At 37.4% G+C, this 19,853-nt stretch overlaps 1 protein-coding gene across 1 annotated transcript in view; it reads right to left on the bottom strand.

Annotated features, from left to right (window-relative positions):
• LOC123259244 (pleckstrin homology domain-containing family F member 1 homolog) overlaps positions 1 to 19,853 on the bottom strand; it is a 132,049-nt gene that overhangs the window by 29,131 nt on the left and 83,065 nt on the right. The window contains exon 5 of the mRNA XM_044719585.1: positions 2,914 to 3,039. Coding sequence (XP_044575520.1) covers positions 2,914 to 3,039 — 126 coding nt within the window. The remainder of the gene's footprint in view (positions 1 to 2,913; positions 3,040 to 19,853) is intronic.

Raw genomic sequence — 19,853 nt, 5'->3', positions numbered from 1 at the left:
ATAGGGAGCCATCCGCGCTTTCATCGAGGCTGGACTTGCTGCAACCTTAGAGACTTTGGGAGACCAAGGTCAGCTGGTTGATTTGCCGAATCCGTTGTTGGGAGCGACTCGATCGGTGCTACCGCTGTCATGGACTGGGCCACTTAGCGGGCTCGTGCAAGGCAGAGGAGGACCGAAGCGACTGCTGCTGGCGGTGTGGTGAAGCAGGTCACCAGTCAAGGACCTGTACCAAGCCTCAACGCTGCCACCTTTGTGCAGCAGTGGGGAACGGGCAATCCTCGGATCACATGACGGGTTCTGCGCGGTGTACGTCGTATCGGCAGGCACCCCATAAGAATAATGGCTAAGGTGCTGCAGGCCAATCTACAGCGATGCAAACTGGCTTTTGATTTACTTTATGCTCGAAATCGTGACCACGGAGTCGATATTGCTCTCATTTTGGAGAAGTATCACTCTGTGTCCGGACCAAATTCGTACTGTGACCCTGCGGGCACAGCGGCAATTTGGATCCCGGATCGAAGTTGCCTTTCTGTGCGTGACAGTGGATCGGGGGACGGCATTGTGTGGATTAAAATACTAGCAGTTATCTTCGTGTCGTGTTATTTCACCCCTAACGAGCCTATTGCTGATTTCCGAAAGAGGGTTGACAAACTCGAGGGAGTATTCTGCCACCTTGAAGAAGAGATAGTGATAGGCGGTGACTTGAACGCAAAGTCCATCGATTGAAGAATGAAATATAGTGACACGCGGGGAAATGAGCTCTTGGACATGATGGTAAGTTTCGATCTTGTCATGATGAACAGGGGAAATACACCCACTTTCCGGAAAGCTGGTGTGCGTTGATCAATTTTAAACCTAACGTTTGCTACTCAACGGATAGCGGGAGTAATCTCAGACTGGTCTGTTTTGGAGGACTATACAGCAAGTGATCATCAGTATATTACGTAAACGGTTAAGAGTATGAGGGGGAACCCTCCTACTGTGCCGGAGCGACAAATGAAACAGACAGAATGAAAAGTGTCAGTTCTGAATGAGAGCGCATTCCAGAATGCAGTCTCAGATAGAATTGACATGCTTCCCGACTCATTTGCGGAGTCGCGCGAAAATCTTAAGGCACTTGTCGGTCGAACGATAGATGTGATCGTTGCAGGATGCGACGCTGCTATGCCTCGCCGTTCCGCAAGCTCTCATAGGAAGCCGGTTTACTGGTGGAAGGCGGAGATTGCGTTGCTGAAGGCTGAGTGTTGGCGTCTTCGGAGGCAGGCACTTAGGTCGCGAAACCGAGACACTGGGCAGCAAAATAACAAGTACAAAGCAGCGAAAAAATGACTCGTCACGCAGATCAAGGTGGGCAAAGGGAGATGCTAGAAGGCAATCTGCAGAGAAGTGGATGACGATCTATGGGGCGACGGCGACCGGATCGTTATTCGCGAATTTGTAGGTCGCGGTTCAGTAGCTCCTATGGAACCCGATAGGATGGAGGAAATAGTCCGAACTCTGTTTCTCGATCGCGGAGAACGTGTATGCACTCAAAGTGTAATATTCGATGACGAGTGCCCACTTTTCACAGCAGTTGAGCTGCGGGCAGTTGTTAAGTTCCTGAGGGTAAGAAAGGCTCCAGGCCCCGACGGTATCCCCGTCGAGGCCTATAAGGTCTATTTAAAAAAGCATGAACAACTGCTCCTTGAAACTTATAACACTTGCATCTCGACTGGAGTCTTTCCGAAGAGATGAAAACTGCAACGGTTGGTTCTGTTAGACAAAGGTAAGGGTCCACCATATACGCCTTCGTCTGACAGACCACTGTGTATGTTGGATGTCACAGGAAAGATTTTCGTAGGCCTTATACGGAATCGACTGTGAAAAGAAGTGAACGATGCAGATGGCCTTGCTGAAAACTAGCATGGCTTTCGGCGGAGTCACAATACAATTGATGCCATTTCGGAAGCACTTTCATTTGCACAACAAGCGTGGTCGGTAAACCATCGTTCCCGACCAGTATGCATCATGATGACGTTTGACGTCAAAAATGCATTTAATTCGGCCAGATGGTCGGATATACAGGAAGCGCTCCGGTAATTAGGTCTATCGTAGTATCTCATTCGTATCATTAATGATTACTTGAGTGATCGTTACTTAATGTATGAGACTACTGCAAGAAAGGTCATGAAGGAGCTGAGTGGAGGAACAGCTCAGGGTTCAGTCCTCAGACCGGAAATTTGGATGATCCTCTATCATGCACAGTTCCTCACTGGTCATGGACAGTTTAGTGCCTATCTTCATCGTATGGGGATCCGAAAGGATCCCTACTGTGTGTATTGTCCGAGAATTGGTGACTCCGCCGAGCACACCTTTTTTGACTGTCGACGCTGAGCTGAAATACGGCTGCGTTGGCAAGATGAGAAAAGAGTGCCTTAACGGTCGGAAACGGTCGTGCCTTGGATGCTGACAACGAAGGACAACTGGACGGAAATGACTGGGTACGCAAGGGAGGTCTTGCTGACAAAGAAGAAAGAGGAGGATACGCTGACGGAGGAGTAGCTGCAGAAGCAGCGTGATGGGGGCTTGGTACAGCGAAGTAATGCAAACGCGGTCCCGCAGTACTAGGTACAAGAGAGAAGCGGGTTTTAGTAGGTAAAAATACCACACCACAAACTGCCAACACCTGATCACCAAAATCGGGCCGGTGTCTTCTGAAGATTTCCCTCTTCTCGCCCAAAAAGTTATTATTATTATTATTATTATTATTATTATTATTATTATTATTATTATTATTATTATTATTAATTATGAATAGCAAAAGCTGAAGACAATAAAGAATATTATTATTATTATTATTATTATTATTATTACTACTACTATTACTATTACCATCATTACAAATATATTACCAAAATAAAAAATTGTTTTTACTTTTTCGTAATAAATCTTCGATACATTTTGTAATGTGAGCCATCCATTCCTGTTTCTCTGTTGCAGTTGCAGCATAAACAGCAAATGACTTTGTAACAGTTCGGATAAGCCATCCGTTGCGGTATTCTGTAAGCAAGATTAAATTTCCGATTAAATGAAGTCGTTATAGCAAGAGCTATAATTACTAATTAGTATGAACCACATGGTGTTATGGGTTAACGATATATATATAAAATTCTCGTGTCACAATGTTCGTTCCCATACTCCTCCGAAACGGCTTGACCGATTCTCATGAAATTTTTTATGCATATTCAGTAAGCCTGAGAATCGGCTACTATCTATTTTTCTAACCTCTAAGTGATAAGGGGTGTTCACCCTAAAATTTTTTTTATTAAATTTTTTTTTTTTTAATTTTGTTATTATGTGGCATCAAAAAATACATACAACTCTAAATTTGCACTTTTTTATCACCAACCCTTGCTTTGTGATAGTCATTTTCATAATTTTATCATTTTCTATCCCGCTCGATAGCATCAATTATTATCACTTGGTAAGTTATCCCCTCCATGTGTCTACCGGTGTCACTTCTCATCCTGTAAACAGCACGGAGTAGGGATGTTACCTCTACAGTTTTCGGCTATTATTAGTGTTTATGCTTCAAGCGTAGTAGTTAAACATTTTTACTATCTCAGTGTAACTCTCATATCAAATATATTCTCGAGTAACTTTATTATTTATTTATTAATAACTAATATTATTGAATATGATTAATTATTAATAACTAATAAAATTATTAATTTTGAGTGTAAATCGCACGATCAGTTAATTAAGTGACTTACATAACCTCTAAAATACTCAACACGTGTCACGAGTTCCCGCAAACAACGGCTATTGAGTTGTAAGTATAAATTATTTTTTACGCTTATTATAAAATCAAAAATTATTCTTTCTTATTAATAACGAAAATATTGTTGGGAATGGTGAAAAACGAATTCGGTGAAAGTTAGATTTTTATTACAATTGGGAAATTTTTTTTTGTGTTTACTTATAAGAGCTCTAACTTCGACAGAATTTTTTTTTTCACTATTTCTAACAATATGTATTTTCGATATAATTAAGAAACATAAAATTTTTCGCTTTCGTGAAACTATCTAACTTTTACATGTATATTTAATGTAATCAAAGATAAAATAAATGATTAATATAATAATTAAATAATTCAATCAGTTCTATTCATGTGTGTTTTATATTGTACAGTGAACAATGCCAACAAAACGCAAAGGAGCCAATTTGAGCCGTGATACAAATAAATCTAGAAGCATTCAAAATAGAAGAGCCCAAAGAACCGAAGAACAAATTCAGGAAGAAAATACTGGAGCGCGTGTGAGCTGAACGCGATGAAGTCATGAGATTAGAACAACGACAATCACACCGTTTTATTGTCAATAGACGTAGAGCGAATGACCAACAACGCCAACAGGCACATCGAGCATTTGTAGCTACATCATTTCTGCGTCTAGCATTCCAGTATGAGCCCGATATTGAATATTATGCTCATTGAAAAGTAGTAATTGGTGCTATGGACAAAGAATGCCCGTATTGTTATGCTTTGAAATTCAAAAATGAACCAGCTGGGATGTGTTGCGCGTCAGGGAAGGTACAACTACCTGTAATTGAAACACCACCGGAACCATTAAACGGTTTGCTTATCGGCACAGATCCAGATTCTAACGTGTTCCTAAAGTTCATTCGAACATTCAACTCATGATTTCAAATGACATCGTTCGGAGCAACAGAAATAGTTCAAAATACTAATGCAAATAGTCAACAATACAATTCTACATTTAAAATCAGAGGCCAAGTTTATCATAAAATAGGCTCATTGCTGCCAATGCCAAACGAACCACATAAATTTTTACAAATCTACTTTATGGGCGGCGAGGACTCCGGAAGCGCACTAGCCAATCGGGTGGATGCACGTTGTGGCTACAATAACCTTGATTCATTCTTTGCTAGACGCATCGTCAGCGAGCTGGATGCTCTATTGAATGAGCATAATGAATTGTTAAAAATATTCAAATCCCACATGCACAAATTAGAAAGCGATAATCACGCTATTGTTATTAATCCTGATAAAACACCAGCTGGAGAACACATTCGTAGATTCAATGCACCTGTTGCTGACGACGTTGCTGGAATCATGGTTGGCGATCGTACAGGTGCACGAGAAATTGTGATTTGTAGGAGAAATAATAATCTTCAGTGCATTGCTGATACACACCGTTCATATGACGCTCTCCAATATCCGCTAATCTTCTGGAAGGGACAAGACGGATATAGCATAAATATTAAACAACGAGATCCCGTATCAGGTAATTCATTTATTATAAATTTGATTATTACACTTTGAACAAAACAATTAAATTATTAAACGCAATTAACTTAAATTAATATTTATGAATATATTATTACAGGAGCCGAAACAAACAAGAACGTTAGCTCGAAGGATTATTATGCGTATAGATTGATGATTAGACGCGGGCTGGATAACGTCATTCTACGATTTCGAGAGCTTTGTCAACAATTCATGGTCGACATGTACGCGAAGATAGAAGCGAACGACTACGATACTTACGATATAATCAACTCAAGCTACGTGTGGAAGAGTACATTCACTTGCGAGACGCTATTGTCAACAACGCCGAGGCCGCCGAAATTGGTAACTCTGTCATTCTATCATCATCGTACGTAGGCAGTCCACGTCATATGCAAGAGTATATACATGATGCTCTGACTTTCGTGCGCGAATATGGGCGACCGTGTTTATTTATCACGTTCACATGTAATCCAAAATGGCCCGAGATTACATCTTTGCTGTTGCCTGGCCAAAATGCAATACATCGTCATGGCATTACAGCACGTGTGTTTAGACAAAAGCTGAAGTCATTAATAAATTTTATTACTAAATCACATGTATTCGGTCCCACACGTTGCTGGCTGTATTCGATTGAGTGGCAAAAGCGAGGATTACCTCATGCCCACATTTTGGTTTGGTTAATCGACAAAATCTGTCCTGAAGAAATAGATAATATAATTTCTGCAGAAATTCCCGATCCGTCTACTGATCAATTGCTGTTTGATAATGTTACATTACAGCAAACATGATTCATGGCCCATGCGGTACTTTTAATCGTTCATCCTCTTGCATGTCAGATGGAAAATGTAAAAAAAATTTCCCTAAAAATTTCACTTACGATACAATCACAAATGTCGACGGATATCCAATATATCGTCGAAGGAATCCAGATAATGGCGGACAATCATTTATTAAAAACATCAGCAACACAGACATTGATATTGACAATCGTTGGGTCGTGCCATATTAGCCCCTGCTGAGCAAAACATACAATGCTCATATTAATGTTGAGTTCTGCAGTTCTGGGAAGATCATCAAATACATTTGCAAGTATGTCCATAAAGGCAGTGACATGGCGGTGTTTAGAGTGGAAAATACCAATGTGAATGCTCCTCCAGTAAATAAAAACGATGAAATAACCCTCTACCAAATAGGTCGGTACATCAGCTCCAATGAAGCTGTTTGGCGTATCTTTGGTTTTCCAATTCATGAACGGGATCCAGCAGTTGTTCAGTTAGCCGTTCATCTTGAAAATGGTCAGCGTGTATATTTCACGAACGAGACAGCGATTGATCGTGCTATAAATCCAATAAAAACTACACTCACTGAATTTTTTGAATTGTGTAATCGTGCGGATGATTTTGGTGCCTTTGCGCGTACTTTACTCTATTCTCAAGTACCAAGCTATTTCACATGGGCTCAAACAAGACAATGGATACCCTGCAAGCAAGGCTCACCAGCTGATGCATGCCCCAATTTATTCAAATCAAACGCCTTGGGGCGAGTATTTACAGTGAATCCAAGACAGACTGAGTGCTTTTATCTTCGACTATTGTTGGTTAATGTTACTGGCCCATTGTCATTTCAAGATATACGTAAAGTGAATGGGCAACAGTATACAACGTATAAAGATGCATGCCTTGCATTCGGCTTGCTAGAAGATGACAATCAGTGGAAATGTATGCTTGTTGAAGCAGCATTGAACTGTACAGCAATACAAATTCGTCTACTATTCGCTATAGTGTTGACTACATGTTTTCCAGCCCGAGCAGAGATATTGTGGGATAATCACAAAGATTCAATGATTGATGATATATTGCATCAACATCATACACGGTGTAACGATCTAGCGATAACATTCAGCGACGATATGTACAATGAAGCATTGATTGCTATTGAGGATCTTTGCATTATCATTGCCAACTTACCACTCAGTCATTTCGGTATGAATTCGCCAAATTGAGGTGCAACTGATTTAATGAACACTGAAAGGAATCGTGCAATGCAGTACAACACTGTAGAAATGGCGGCGATTGTTACTCGCAATGTCCCACTAATGAATGAGGAACAAAGAACCATTTACGACCGCATTATGCTCGCAGTTTCAGCAGGACAACGTGGGTTCTTCTTTTTAGATGCACCAGGTGGAACTGGCAAGACATTACTTATTTCGCTAATTCTCGCCAAAATACGATCCAATAATGGCATCGCATTGGCCGTTGCATCATTGGGCATTGCGGCAACTTTATTGGATGGAGGTAGAACAGCTCATTCAGTATTTAAGCTACCACTAAATATTTAAAATAACCCACACGCAGTGTGCAACATAAAAAAACAATCGTCCATAGCCACAGTGCTGAAACAGTGTAAAATTATCATCTGGGATGAATGTACTATGGCACACAAACATTCGCTTGAGGCGTTGAACAGGACATTGAAAGATATTATAAACAACGACAAACTATTTGGTGGCACTCTGTTAGTCCTTTCAGGTGACTTCAGACAAACACTTCCCGTCATTCCACGTTCAAAATACGCTGATGAAATCAACGCCTGCTTAAAATCATCGACATTGTGGCGTAATGTTGAAATAGTACAGCTGAAAGTAAATATGCGCGTTCAAATGCTTCAAGATCCATCCGCTGAAACATTCTCAAAACAACTCTTAGATATCGGCGATGGAAAAGTCACTATAGCTGAAACTGGATACATAAAATTAGCGAATGATTTCTGCACAATCATTGATTCGCAAGATGCTCTCATTGAACAAATATTTCCCGATGTACACACGAATTACATAAATCTCGAGTGGCTTGCAGAAAGAGCAATGTTAGCTGCGAAAAATGAGGACGTTGACATTTTAAATCTGAAGATACAACAGTTATTGCCAGGGGACTTGGTATCATATAAATCTATTGATACAGTTTGCGATGACACTGAGCTGTAAATTTTCCAACAGAGTTTTTGAACTCACTAGATTTGCCGGGCATGCCACCACATAACTTACAATTGAAGGTTGGATCTCCAATTATTTTGCTTCGTAATTTGAACCCGCCACGACTATGCAACGGTACGCGAATAGTCATTAAAAAATTAATGAAAAACGTTATAGAAGGCACCATTTTAAATGGCAAGTTTCGAGGTTAAAATATATTGATACCACGAATACCTGTTATACCCAAAGATGTGCCAATTCAATTTCCGATTAGATTGGCATTTGCAATGACTATTAATAAATCCCAAGGCCAAACAATGTCTGTTTGTAGCTTAGATTTGAGCACACCATGTTTTTCACACGGACAATTATACGTTGCATGCTCTCGAGTGGGTAAACCATCAAGTTTGTTTGTATTAGCTAAAGACGGGCTAACAGAAAATATTTTTCACGCTGCAGCATTAAGAGATTAATATGTAATTAATTAATTATATAAATAATTATTACTTTTAATAAATTAAAACAATTAATGTTTGGTGTTTTGTTATTTTTAAACAACATTCCCTCATCGTTCACAGCGCTCCAGGCCTTTTTCACTCATATTCCACATCCTAATACACATCCAATAAGTTAGTAATTTTTTTTCGACACTAGAAATTCTCTAGAAATTATTCACATGGCAAAACAACGTTTGCCGGGTCAGCTAGTATATATATATATATATATATATATACATATATATATATATATATATATATATATATATATATATATATATATATATATATATATATATATATATTAGAGTGTGTAATTTTTAGGCGATATTTTTTTTTTACTGCTATACCAGAAAATCTGGTAGTGTATAGAAAATAAAAAATTATGCCTCTGAGCTAAAGGTTTTAATTCCAATAGCGGCTTAGCTCATCAAAAAATTCGATTTCCCATTTAAATAACACAGGAAAATTTTTTTTTTGTTTCAAGTAGACTTTTCGTGATTAAAAAAATTTTTTTTTGAAAAACCTTTTTATAGTTTTTGTAGGAAATTAAATTCTCTACAAAAATATCTCTTTGGACGAAGACTGTAGAATCACTATTTTCGAAGTTATAGCCCGTTAAACGGTAACATTTAAAAAAATACAAATTAAATTCCATTTAATTTTCAATTTATTACTCTTACATGAATAATTTAATTTTATTGTACATTTTTGAGCATTAAAATTTTTAATTAAAGTATTGACTCGTTTCAATATAATAATCTAAGTCAAATTATTATTAAATAGTTATTACTATTGTGAAATAATAACACTTATGGATTGAAATCATATTTTCGCGCAAATTTAAAGCAATATATTCCTTAAAAATTTATCTGTTTCAAGAACAATTTTCACTTAGCCGGATAGAGGCTTCGGGACTCCGCCACATTTGTATTTTCATCGTATTAGTATACATAAAAGCATGGTATTGTGCGCCTTCAGCAATCCAAGCTCCTCGACAGGATTTAGAATTTATGAAAGATTAACTGAATTATAAAAAAATAAATAAAAATTTTTTAGAAGTAGCGTCAAAAAAATTCAGCAATCACTTGTGGTATTTATCTGAACAACTTATTTGTTTGTAATTAGTTGAGACAATGTTAGCGCAGAAATCAAATTAAAATTAATTGAATCGGTTCAGAAAAAAAAAAAGTCAAATCAAAAACTTTAAACGATTTAATGTAAAAAATGTTAACATTAATTCCTTACTAAACAAAGAATTGTATGACTTTGCATCAGAAGAGTCGATGATTATTTTTAAAAGGTTGGAACTCCCAACTGATTTTTTAAATTTACATCCTGATCAGTGGATATCTGACAAAAGTTACAATACGTGCCTAAAAATTTTAAAATATTTACACGTTGTTAATGATACTGCGGAACGGGCGGTCCAATTAATGGAAGCCTACAATAAAAGCTTAACTGCTGATGAAGAGCAGAAACAGTACTTATTGCAATTTGCAGCTATGCACAGGAAAATATTTCCAAATGCTAACAAGCAGACGTTAATGTTACCATTTTTAGATAAATGAAAAAATGAAATTTTTTGTAATTATAACGATTAATTAATAATAATTTGACTTAGATTATTATCTTGAAACGAGTCAATACTTTAATTAAAAATTTTAATGCTCAAAAATGTACAATAAAATTAAATTATTCAAGAATAATAAATCAAATTATTAAGAGTAATAAATTGAAAATTAAATGGAATTAAATGTGTATTTTTTTTAATGTTACCGTTTAACGGGCTATAACTTCGAAAATAGTAGTTCTACAGTCTTCGTCCAAAGAGATATTTTTGTAGAGAATTTAATTTTCTACAAAAACCATAAAAAGGTTTTTCAAAAAAAAAATTTTTTTAATAACGAAAAGTCTACTTGAAACAAAAAAAAAATTTTCCTGTGTTATTTAAATGGGAAATCGAATTTTTTGATGAGCTAAGCCGCTATTGGACTTAAAACCTTTAGCTCAGAGGCATAATTTTTTATTTTCTGTTATATCCGGCGTCACCTCATATAACACTCGGGGTCTCTGCCTCATGACGAAAAGTGCAGCGCTTGCACTTTGAAGGACAATCGGACAACACCTCGATCACGCCTTGAGCACACCATGCCCACGTTCTGTCAAACTTGCAATTTTAGACCAATAACAAAATTCAATTCCCTCCCAAAAGTCGCGACCCGAGTGATTAAAAACCCTAAGCACCGCGGCACGCGCGTTCAATCTTTTATCAAAGAATACGAGGGAAGGTATCCTCGTAGAACCCGTGTGTGTCCCCGTACCGCGTTACGTACGAGGCAGTATAAAGCACTAGGTCGCTTATACAAACTTCTAAATTCACTATTGTCCTATTTGATTCTTTAAATTATATCGTCTACGAATCGCGCCAGTGTGCTCTTCGAGCAGGATCGAGGGCCCCGTTGTCCATAGTGATACCTTTCTTTAAATTCCAACTTTTCGATCTGTTATTTAATTAAGGGTGGATCTAAGTATTCGCCGGAGTCGTTACTCTGTTCACGAACTCATAATTAAACATTCTAAATCACTAAATATAGTTATAAGTAAATAGTTATTAAGTGAAATATTGTGAATTGAGTGCGTCTCGCCCGTAGGGCTAAAATTTTGAATAAACAGTAAAACTCCGAATATCGTGGAACCCATCATTTCTAAGATTAGTTCCTGAACCTCTTTCATTACATCGATCTCAACCACGAGAGAAGGAAGAGAAACCAATCTAGGATCTACCGATCGACAACTCAAATTTAAATCAACAATAGAATTCATAAGGGACGAAGGTAAGTTCAGTTCCTGTAATCGACTTCTCTTTAAATTCGCCGTTTGGAACTCCTGGATACCGGGAGGCGTTCGAAATCCACATTAAAAATAAAACTCTTGTAGTTTATCTACAAGAGAAAATCTATCTAAAAGCGTGTCCGAGCCTCCTCAAGGCCCACTCTACCAATAATTATTTAATTATAATTAATTCGGACATAACATTTCTATATACTACCAGATTTTCTGGTATAGCAGTAAAAAAAAAAATATCGCCTAAAAATGACACACCCTAGTGTTCATGTCTGCCAAATTGTAATACGTAAACTTCAAATAAATTTGAAGTCACTCATACAAGTTGCAGACATTGGAATTTTTTTTTTTTATTATTCAGAATTTCTTAATCGCAAAAAAAAATACTGAATTAAATGATATGCTAATCCATATAGTTTTTTCTATGTCACCGTTATGATGGTTGATTACTATAAATGAAGATTTGCAGACATTTTGGATGCTGGGTTTTTAACTTCCCGCTAAGAAAATCGGAGATTTTCAAAAATCGGGAAGTCGTTGGTTTTACCGCGTTTTGCAAAAATTGAGTTTTCACTAGATCTCGACATTTCAAGTTCTCAGGAAGCTTTCCCGGCTATCCCCGCAATGGTGTCTGCACGTCAGTATGTGTGTGTGTTTGTGCGTGTGTGTGTGTGTGAGTGTGTGTATGTGTAGATGTATGTAAACTTCTCATAACTTTTGAACGGTTTGACCGATTTTATCGCGATTAGTGCCATTCGAAAGGGTTCGACTGAACTTAGATTTTAAATATATTTTGGATCGATTCGAACGGGTAGATTTTGAGAAATCTCAAAAAAACTACGAAAAAAAATTTTTTCAAATGTGGTTTTTTTGAAATAACTTTTAAACGGCTTTACTGGTCGATTCCAAAACTATTGAGCTTTTAACATTAAAAAACCACGTCGATCGCCACCAAGCCGGTCAAAATCGGTTGACTCGTTCGTGAGTTATCAACACAAGTGCCCGGGCACCCCACACACGCAAACACTTACACGTAGAATCATATTTTATACACAACACATTACACAAACAACATGGTCTTCTATCGACTCCGCCTCCCCGTGGTCCCCGCTGGATACTGCTCATATTCTATGGGTACATCTCGATGTGCCCACAAGGAATGAATTGCCAGAGGAGTCGATGAAAGTTGCGCATACTTACAATAGTACGCAACTCTTGCAGCTGTTCAATGAATGTGTATAAACACAAGAGAGCAGCGGTTTTTCCCTGTCCACGATCTTGGCTGTGTTTTCTTTATGGTGAGTGTAGGACAAATATACGTGCGTGTATAGCTTTTTGGAGCCCAGGAAACCACCTCTTCGGAAGTAGACGAAAGCCTCGCCATATATTCTTCTCTTCGTGAGTTATAGTTGACGAAAAAAAAACCGAAAAAAGTATTTATTCGTAATTACTCCAAAGTTCCTAGTTCGATCAAATTCAACTTGAAGATTATTTGTGAGGCTTAAAAAACTGCGTCGAACACTGCTAACCACGTAAAAATCGGCTCATTCATTCAAAAGTTAGTGCATTTTAAAAATTAAAAAAACGGTAGACCCTGAAGGCCATCTGTGCATGTTCCCGCTAATTTCATACCTAAGTGCTTAAAATTGCACTAATGATGTTTTTGAGCTCTCTGAACTCAAAAATACAATTTATGTGTTATTTTGAGCTCTCTGAGCTTAAAGGGATAGCTTTTCTATGCTTTTGAGCTCTTCGAGCTCAAAAGTGTGATAGCAGTTTGATAAAACACAATTTTTCAAATTTTCAAACTGTAGTAACTTTTGAATAAATGAATTGATTTTTACGCGGTTGGCAGCATTCGACGCAATTATTTAAGCTCCATGAAGATTCTGTAAGTTCAGTTTGATCGAACCAGGATTGTCGGAGTAATTCTGAAAAAACACTTTTTTCGGTTTTCTTGCGTCAACGATAACTCACAAACGAATGAACCGATTTTGACCAGACCGGCGGCGATCGATTTGGTTTTTTTATGTTAAGAGCTGATTAGTTGTTGGAATTGATCGGTAGAGCCGTTTGAAAGTTATTCCAAAAAATGTCGGAGTTATGTTGAAAAAATGATTGTTTCCAAATATTTCGTCGAGGATATCTCTCGAACCAATCAACCGATTTTACGTTCTTGGCGGCGATCGACACGATTTTTTTAGCTCTAAAAATTATTCTATTTCACGAGAAACGATCCGAAAAGAAATAAAGTTATGTGAAAAAAAAACACTTTTTTCGGTTTTCTTTCGTTCACGCTATCTCTCGAACGAATCAACCGATTTTGACCGGATTAGCGGTGACTGAAGTGGTTTTTTAAGCTCAAGAGCGGATTAGTTTTTGGAGTTGATCGATGAAGCCGTTTAAAAGTTATTCCAAAAAAACCACTTTCGAAAAAAAATTTTTTCCGATTTTTTTTGAGATTTTTCAAAATTTCTTAAAATCTATCGGTCCGAATCTATTCAAATTCATAAGAAATCTAAGTTTGAGGGAACTCTTTAGAACGCCGTTTGGTAGATTCCGATCGGTTCAATCGTTGAAAAGTTATAAGCGATTCACATACTTACACGCACACACACACACATATATACACACACACACACACATGCAGACATAGTGACAACCTCGCGGAGATCGTCAGGGAAGCTTCCTGTGACCTTCAAACCACGAGATCTGATGAAAACTCAATTTTTGCGAAACGGGGTGAAAACAATAACTTCCCGATTTTTGAAAATCTTCGATTTTCTTAGCGGAAAGAAAAAAATAGTGTTTCATTAAGCTTCTATCAGACTTTTGAGCTCGAAGAGCTTAAAAGCATAGAAAAGAAATCTCTCCGAGTTCGGAGAGCTCAAAATAAAACATAAATAATATTTTTGAGCTCGAAGAACTCACAAACGTAGTAATGGCAATTTTGAGCGCTTAAGTATAGAATGAGCGGGAAGTTGCAAGGATGGCTTTTTGGGTCGACCATTTTCGCAATTTTTTTTTTTTAAGTATATAAAGAAATATAAATTGCATTATAAAATTAATAAGAGATAATAATTTAATCCATATTGGTTACTCGATTAAAAAATCAACAGCTTAATTTGCAAAATGATTATTGTGTCAAAAATGTCTTATCATGATTCCCTTAGACTGTAAACAAAATCAAGACTAATAGAAAATTTCATATTAAATTCTCAGATTAATAAATAAAACTTGTTATTGACTTATGGATTATCTTATAAACAAATTATAGTACAAATTCCGGTTTATTTTAGATTTTTACTACCAATAAAACGATTGGTACTTAGTAAAGATGTTTATTATTTATTTTATAGTCAACAAGAAAATTACAAATAATTGTTTTTGATAATATTGCTGAAATAGGAATTTTGTAATTTGAAAATTCTATAGAAACGATTTTTAACTTCCTGCTAAGAAAATCGGGAAGCTATTGGTTTTACCCCGTTTAGCAATAATCGAGTTTTCATCAGATCTCGATATTTTAAGGTCACGCTGAATTATTTTTTTTATAGAAATAATTATATATAATTCTATATAATTATATCTAATCATATATGATTAGATCTGGCCAATTTTCAGGTCTAATTATCTCATGTATAGAAACAGGAGAGGAAGAAGAAGAAGAACAAGCAACAGTTGAGAAAATATACAAATCTGACGCGGAAAAAGCATTGTGGACATTGCATAAATATTTTCAATTTTCTAATATTGATGATAAAACTATTTTTGACAAATTATTTGCTATTGAAAAATTGCTGACTGCTGATTGTAACTTAAAGCAAACTAAAATGCCCGAATTTTATAAGTGAATTACTGTATTTCATTATACAGTATAGTAATGAATATTCTTTATTTCTATTTATTATTCTCTGACCTTGTCTATCTGAGTTTCTCTCTCTGTGTGAGTGAGAAACCTCTATAGGTGAGAAAAAAATCTTAGTCCCTTCAAGTCTCACTTATACAGGTTTCACTGTATAAGTGATTATATATAAATATATATGATTAGGCAAATTCATTTTTTCCCGGGTGGCGATCCAAAGAGTATCATTGTCATTGAATTTCGTAAAAATTTGAATCGATTCGGTTCGCTAGACTTGGAGAGATCTCAAAAATAAAATTTTCAGAAAATCGTTTTCTCAGAATAACTTTAAAATGGCTCCATCGATCACTTTCAAAAACTATTCGGCTCAAGTTTAAAAAACCACGTCGATTACCACCAGTGTGTGCCTTTAGGGATGGCCTTTAGGGTCAACCGTTTTCCATTTTTTTTTGAAAAAAACAAAATGACTTTTGATTGATCCATCTTTTAATCTTTCTGTTTTTCCTCTACTTCAATGTCTTCCATACAAAGGGGGTCAGCAAATTCAGTTTCTTCATCCATCCAACTTTATACTACAAGGTTACTATATACAGATCTAAATATGCCGCCACCGCGCGGATAAAATATTAAGTTTTATCTGGCGGGATCAATTTCGAAATTTTTCACTCAAAAATATCTGCAACGTTACAATATAAACTGAAAACTTCTGGCTTATATATTTTTATATTTTTTAGGCATAAACCAACCAATTAGTCAAGTTTCAGATATGAACAAATAATTTAATTGAATTATTTTTTTGCAGTTTAAAAAATTGGTAACTTTTAATTTCAAAAAAATTAGAAAAACGGTAGACCCTGAAGGCCATCCGTGCAACTTCCCGCTAATTCCATACCTAGGTGCATAAAACTGCACTAATGATGTTTTTGAGCTCTCCGAGCTCAAAGATATAATTTATGTATTATTTTAAAAGTCTGATAGAATTTTGATAGAACAATATTTTTTTAATTTTCAAACCGCACTGTTTTGAATGAATCAACCGGTTTCCACGCAGTTGGCAGCATTTGACGCAATTTTTTTAGTTTCATGAAGAATCGTCAAGTTTGAATTGATAAAACTAAGAAATTTGGAGTAATTAAAAAAAAAAACACTTTTTTCGGTTTTCTTTCGTTCATGATATCTCTTGAACGAATTGACCAATTTTGACCGGCTGGACAGCAATCGAAGTAATTTTTTCATGCTAATAGCTGATTAGTTCTTGAAATCGATCAATGCAGCCGTTTAAAAGTTATTCCAAAAAATGTCGGAGTTATGTTAAAAAAACACTTGTTTCCAAATATTTTATCAAGGATATCTCTCGAACCAATCAACCGATTTCTACGTTCTTGGCAGCAATAAACGCGATTTTTTGAGCTCTAAAAATTATTTTATATTATCAAAAACGATCCGAGAAGAAATGACAAAGTTATGTCAAAAAAACACTTTTTTCGGTTTTCTTTCGTTCACGATATCTCTCGAACGAATCAACCGATTTTGACCGGATTAGTGACGATCAGCGTGGTTTTTTAAGCTTAAGGGCGGATTAGTTTTAGAAGTTGATCGATAAAGCCGTTTGAAAGTTATTTCAAAAAAACTACTTTCAGAAAAAAATTTTTTCCGTATTTTTTTTTTGAGATTTTTCAAAATCTATCGGTCCGAATCAGTTCAAATTCACAGGGAATCTAAGTTTGAGGGATCTCTTTAGAACGCTGTTTAGTAGATTCCGATCGGTTTAGTCGTTCAAAAGTTATAAGCGAGTCACATAGTCACACACAGTCACATATAGTCACATACAGTGTCCCAGAAGTAACGGACGCCATTGTAGCATCTGATAAACAAAATGATTCTGAGACGAAAAGTCCTTAGCTATTTTTTAATCAGACGCATAGATAATTAATTATTAATTAAAATAACGTCCTTTTATGCGTTAGAGAGAGAGCACTAGTATCAAGTCAAGTGCGTTCCAACGAAGACGCTTGCACGTGTGAATGTGTAAGTAAATACGTGTGACTACGTTAGCTATAGAAACTAGTTAGTCATACAGTTAGTTGTGTCTTTGTTTGGCGCATATTTTACTGGACACTGACGCTCTCTCTCTAACAACTAAAGAGACGTTATTTTTAATTAATAATTAATTATCTATGCGGTTAATTGAAAAATGGCTAAGGATTTTTCGTTTCAGAATTATTATTTTCATCAGATGCTACAATGGCGTCCGTGACTTTTGGGACACCCTGTATAGTCACACATAGTCATACACACACACACACACACACACATACACACACACACACACACACACACCCAGCTATTGACGGGACATGGGCAGTTCAATGCCTATCTTTTCAAGATGGGTTTGCACAGCACACGAACGTGCAAATACTGCTCAGACAAAATTGACAACGCCGAGCACACGTTTTTCGAGTGTGATCGGTGGAAGGACGTCAGAATCAGCACCGAACAAACAATAGGCACAACGCTCTCCCCTGAGAGCTTGGTAACCTGCATGATCAAAAAAGAAGAAAACTGGTCAGCTGTCGCAGCCTACGCGCAGCGCCTTTTAAACGAAAAAATCGCAGAAAGGGATTAGAAACCAGTAGTAACAAGAAGTAGGTGTCGTGAGACACAACATGGACTGGATCAAAGTAATGCTAACGCGGTCCCGATCCAGTCTTTCCTGTAACATCTATGGGGAAAGGAGAGAGGAGGACGTTTAGTCGGTATTGTTGCAAAATAATATTGACTTCTGAGTCCAACATACCCAGGCACCAACTCCTTTACCTAGTCCTGGGACCAACACCAAGTCCTGGCATACGTAAATGTATTTTACCTCCTCTATAAAAAAAAAAAAAAAAAAAAAAAAAAACACACACACACACATACACACACGGAGGGTAGAATTGTTCGCGTCCGTAGATTCTGCTTTTACACCCTACACGTGCTCTCCGGGTAGTGCTAAATGAACAACACCAACAACAATATGGAAATGTCACAGAACTTTCAAACATTGTCTACAGTACAGGGGTTGGATACCTCAGTGCCGGCGAGAGAAGGCATGCAAACGGGCCTGAACTCGTCGTTATCAAGCGACCGTTACGACAGCGGGGTGGACCCCATGGCTCTGCTGTCTGGAAATGCTACAGGGAGTACGAAAACAGCCCAGATGGAGGAGAACGGATAGCTGAGCAACGTTCCTTCAAAAAGTGGAAGACCTTTTGCTCCTGTCACTAATCAAACCTACCGAGGAAGAATTAACTCTGTACCGACCGTCACCGGCCAACAGTCACCAATGGAGAGGCTCGGCAGTAAGATTGAAGAGTTAGCCGACTTCATAAAAGACAAGAAGAATCTCCATCATGACATCAGAAAATTGGTTACGTCTATTAGTACGGCATATAGGCTGGCCAACAAATCACCAACCACGTCGGCGTCAACGACTCAAACATCTCCGAGTCTAAGCAAAAAATCACAGCCACTTCTGGTCACTCCTAAGAAATTACCACAGCAAGAAAAGGGCAACAACAAGAAGAAGCCATTGTCCACGCCCAGCCCTTCCTCAGAAATTGACAAGCCAGCACAGAAAAAGACAGCCCGGGATGATTCCTGGACCAAAGTGACTCGGCAAAACAAGAAAAAGGAAGAACAGGAGCCAGCAGCTCAATCTGCTACAGCCCAAAACCAGCCAAGCAATGGGGGCTCCAAGAAACCGAGGAGGAAGAAGATAAGAACTGAAGCTTTGCTTGTTCAACCAGCTGAAGGGCCGATTCAAATTATGGCTCTTTACCGTAAGATGGACGGTGGTGTTTATTACTCGGTAGGTCTTATTAGGTGACGGAATGGTAGTTACGGACAATGTCTCGGATAGCTTAACTGGTAGAGCCTTTGGCGCGTAACCAAATGATCCGGGTTCGAGTCCCGGTCTGGGCTGTCTGAATTATTTTTTCTGAGTAGTAAGGTCCCTCCTCCCCCCTTTATCCTTTATTTCCCCAGTTCCCAAATTTGTCTTTAATGACAAATTTAGCTATAAATTATGGCTATATTAAAGTTAAAATTTGCCATATTAAAGCAAATTTTAAGGGAGTTGGGAAAGAACGGATAGGGGAAAGGGGGGGACCTACTCAGTGGGAATTTTTCGTAATTGAAAAAATAATCAGACAGCCCAGACTGGGAATCGAACCCAGATCTCTCGGTTACGCGCCAAGGGCTCTACCAGTTAAGCTATCCGAGACAAGTACTGACTACTTTATTCAGTCACGTATAGAACATACGCCGATCTCCTCAAAGAAATCAAGGCCAAGGTAAGCCCTGTCAAGATGGGCGTAGACATAAAGTCTATTAAAAAGA

Source organism: Cotesia glomerata, linkage group LG2 (assembly GCF_020080835.1).
Source record: "Cotesia glomerata isolate CgM1 linkage group LG2, MPM_Cglom_v2.3, whole genome shotgun sequence".
NCBI classification, from domain to species: domain Eukaryota; kingdom Metazoa; phylum Arthropoda; class Insecta; order Hymenoptera; family Braconidae; genus Cotesia; species Cotesia glomerata.
Note: the sequence above shows the minus strand (reverse complement) of the source record. Positions and strands in the feature narration are given on the sequence as shown.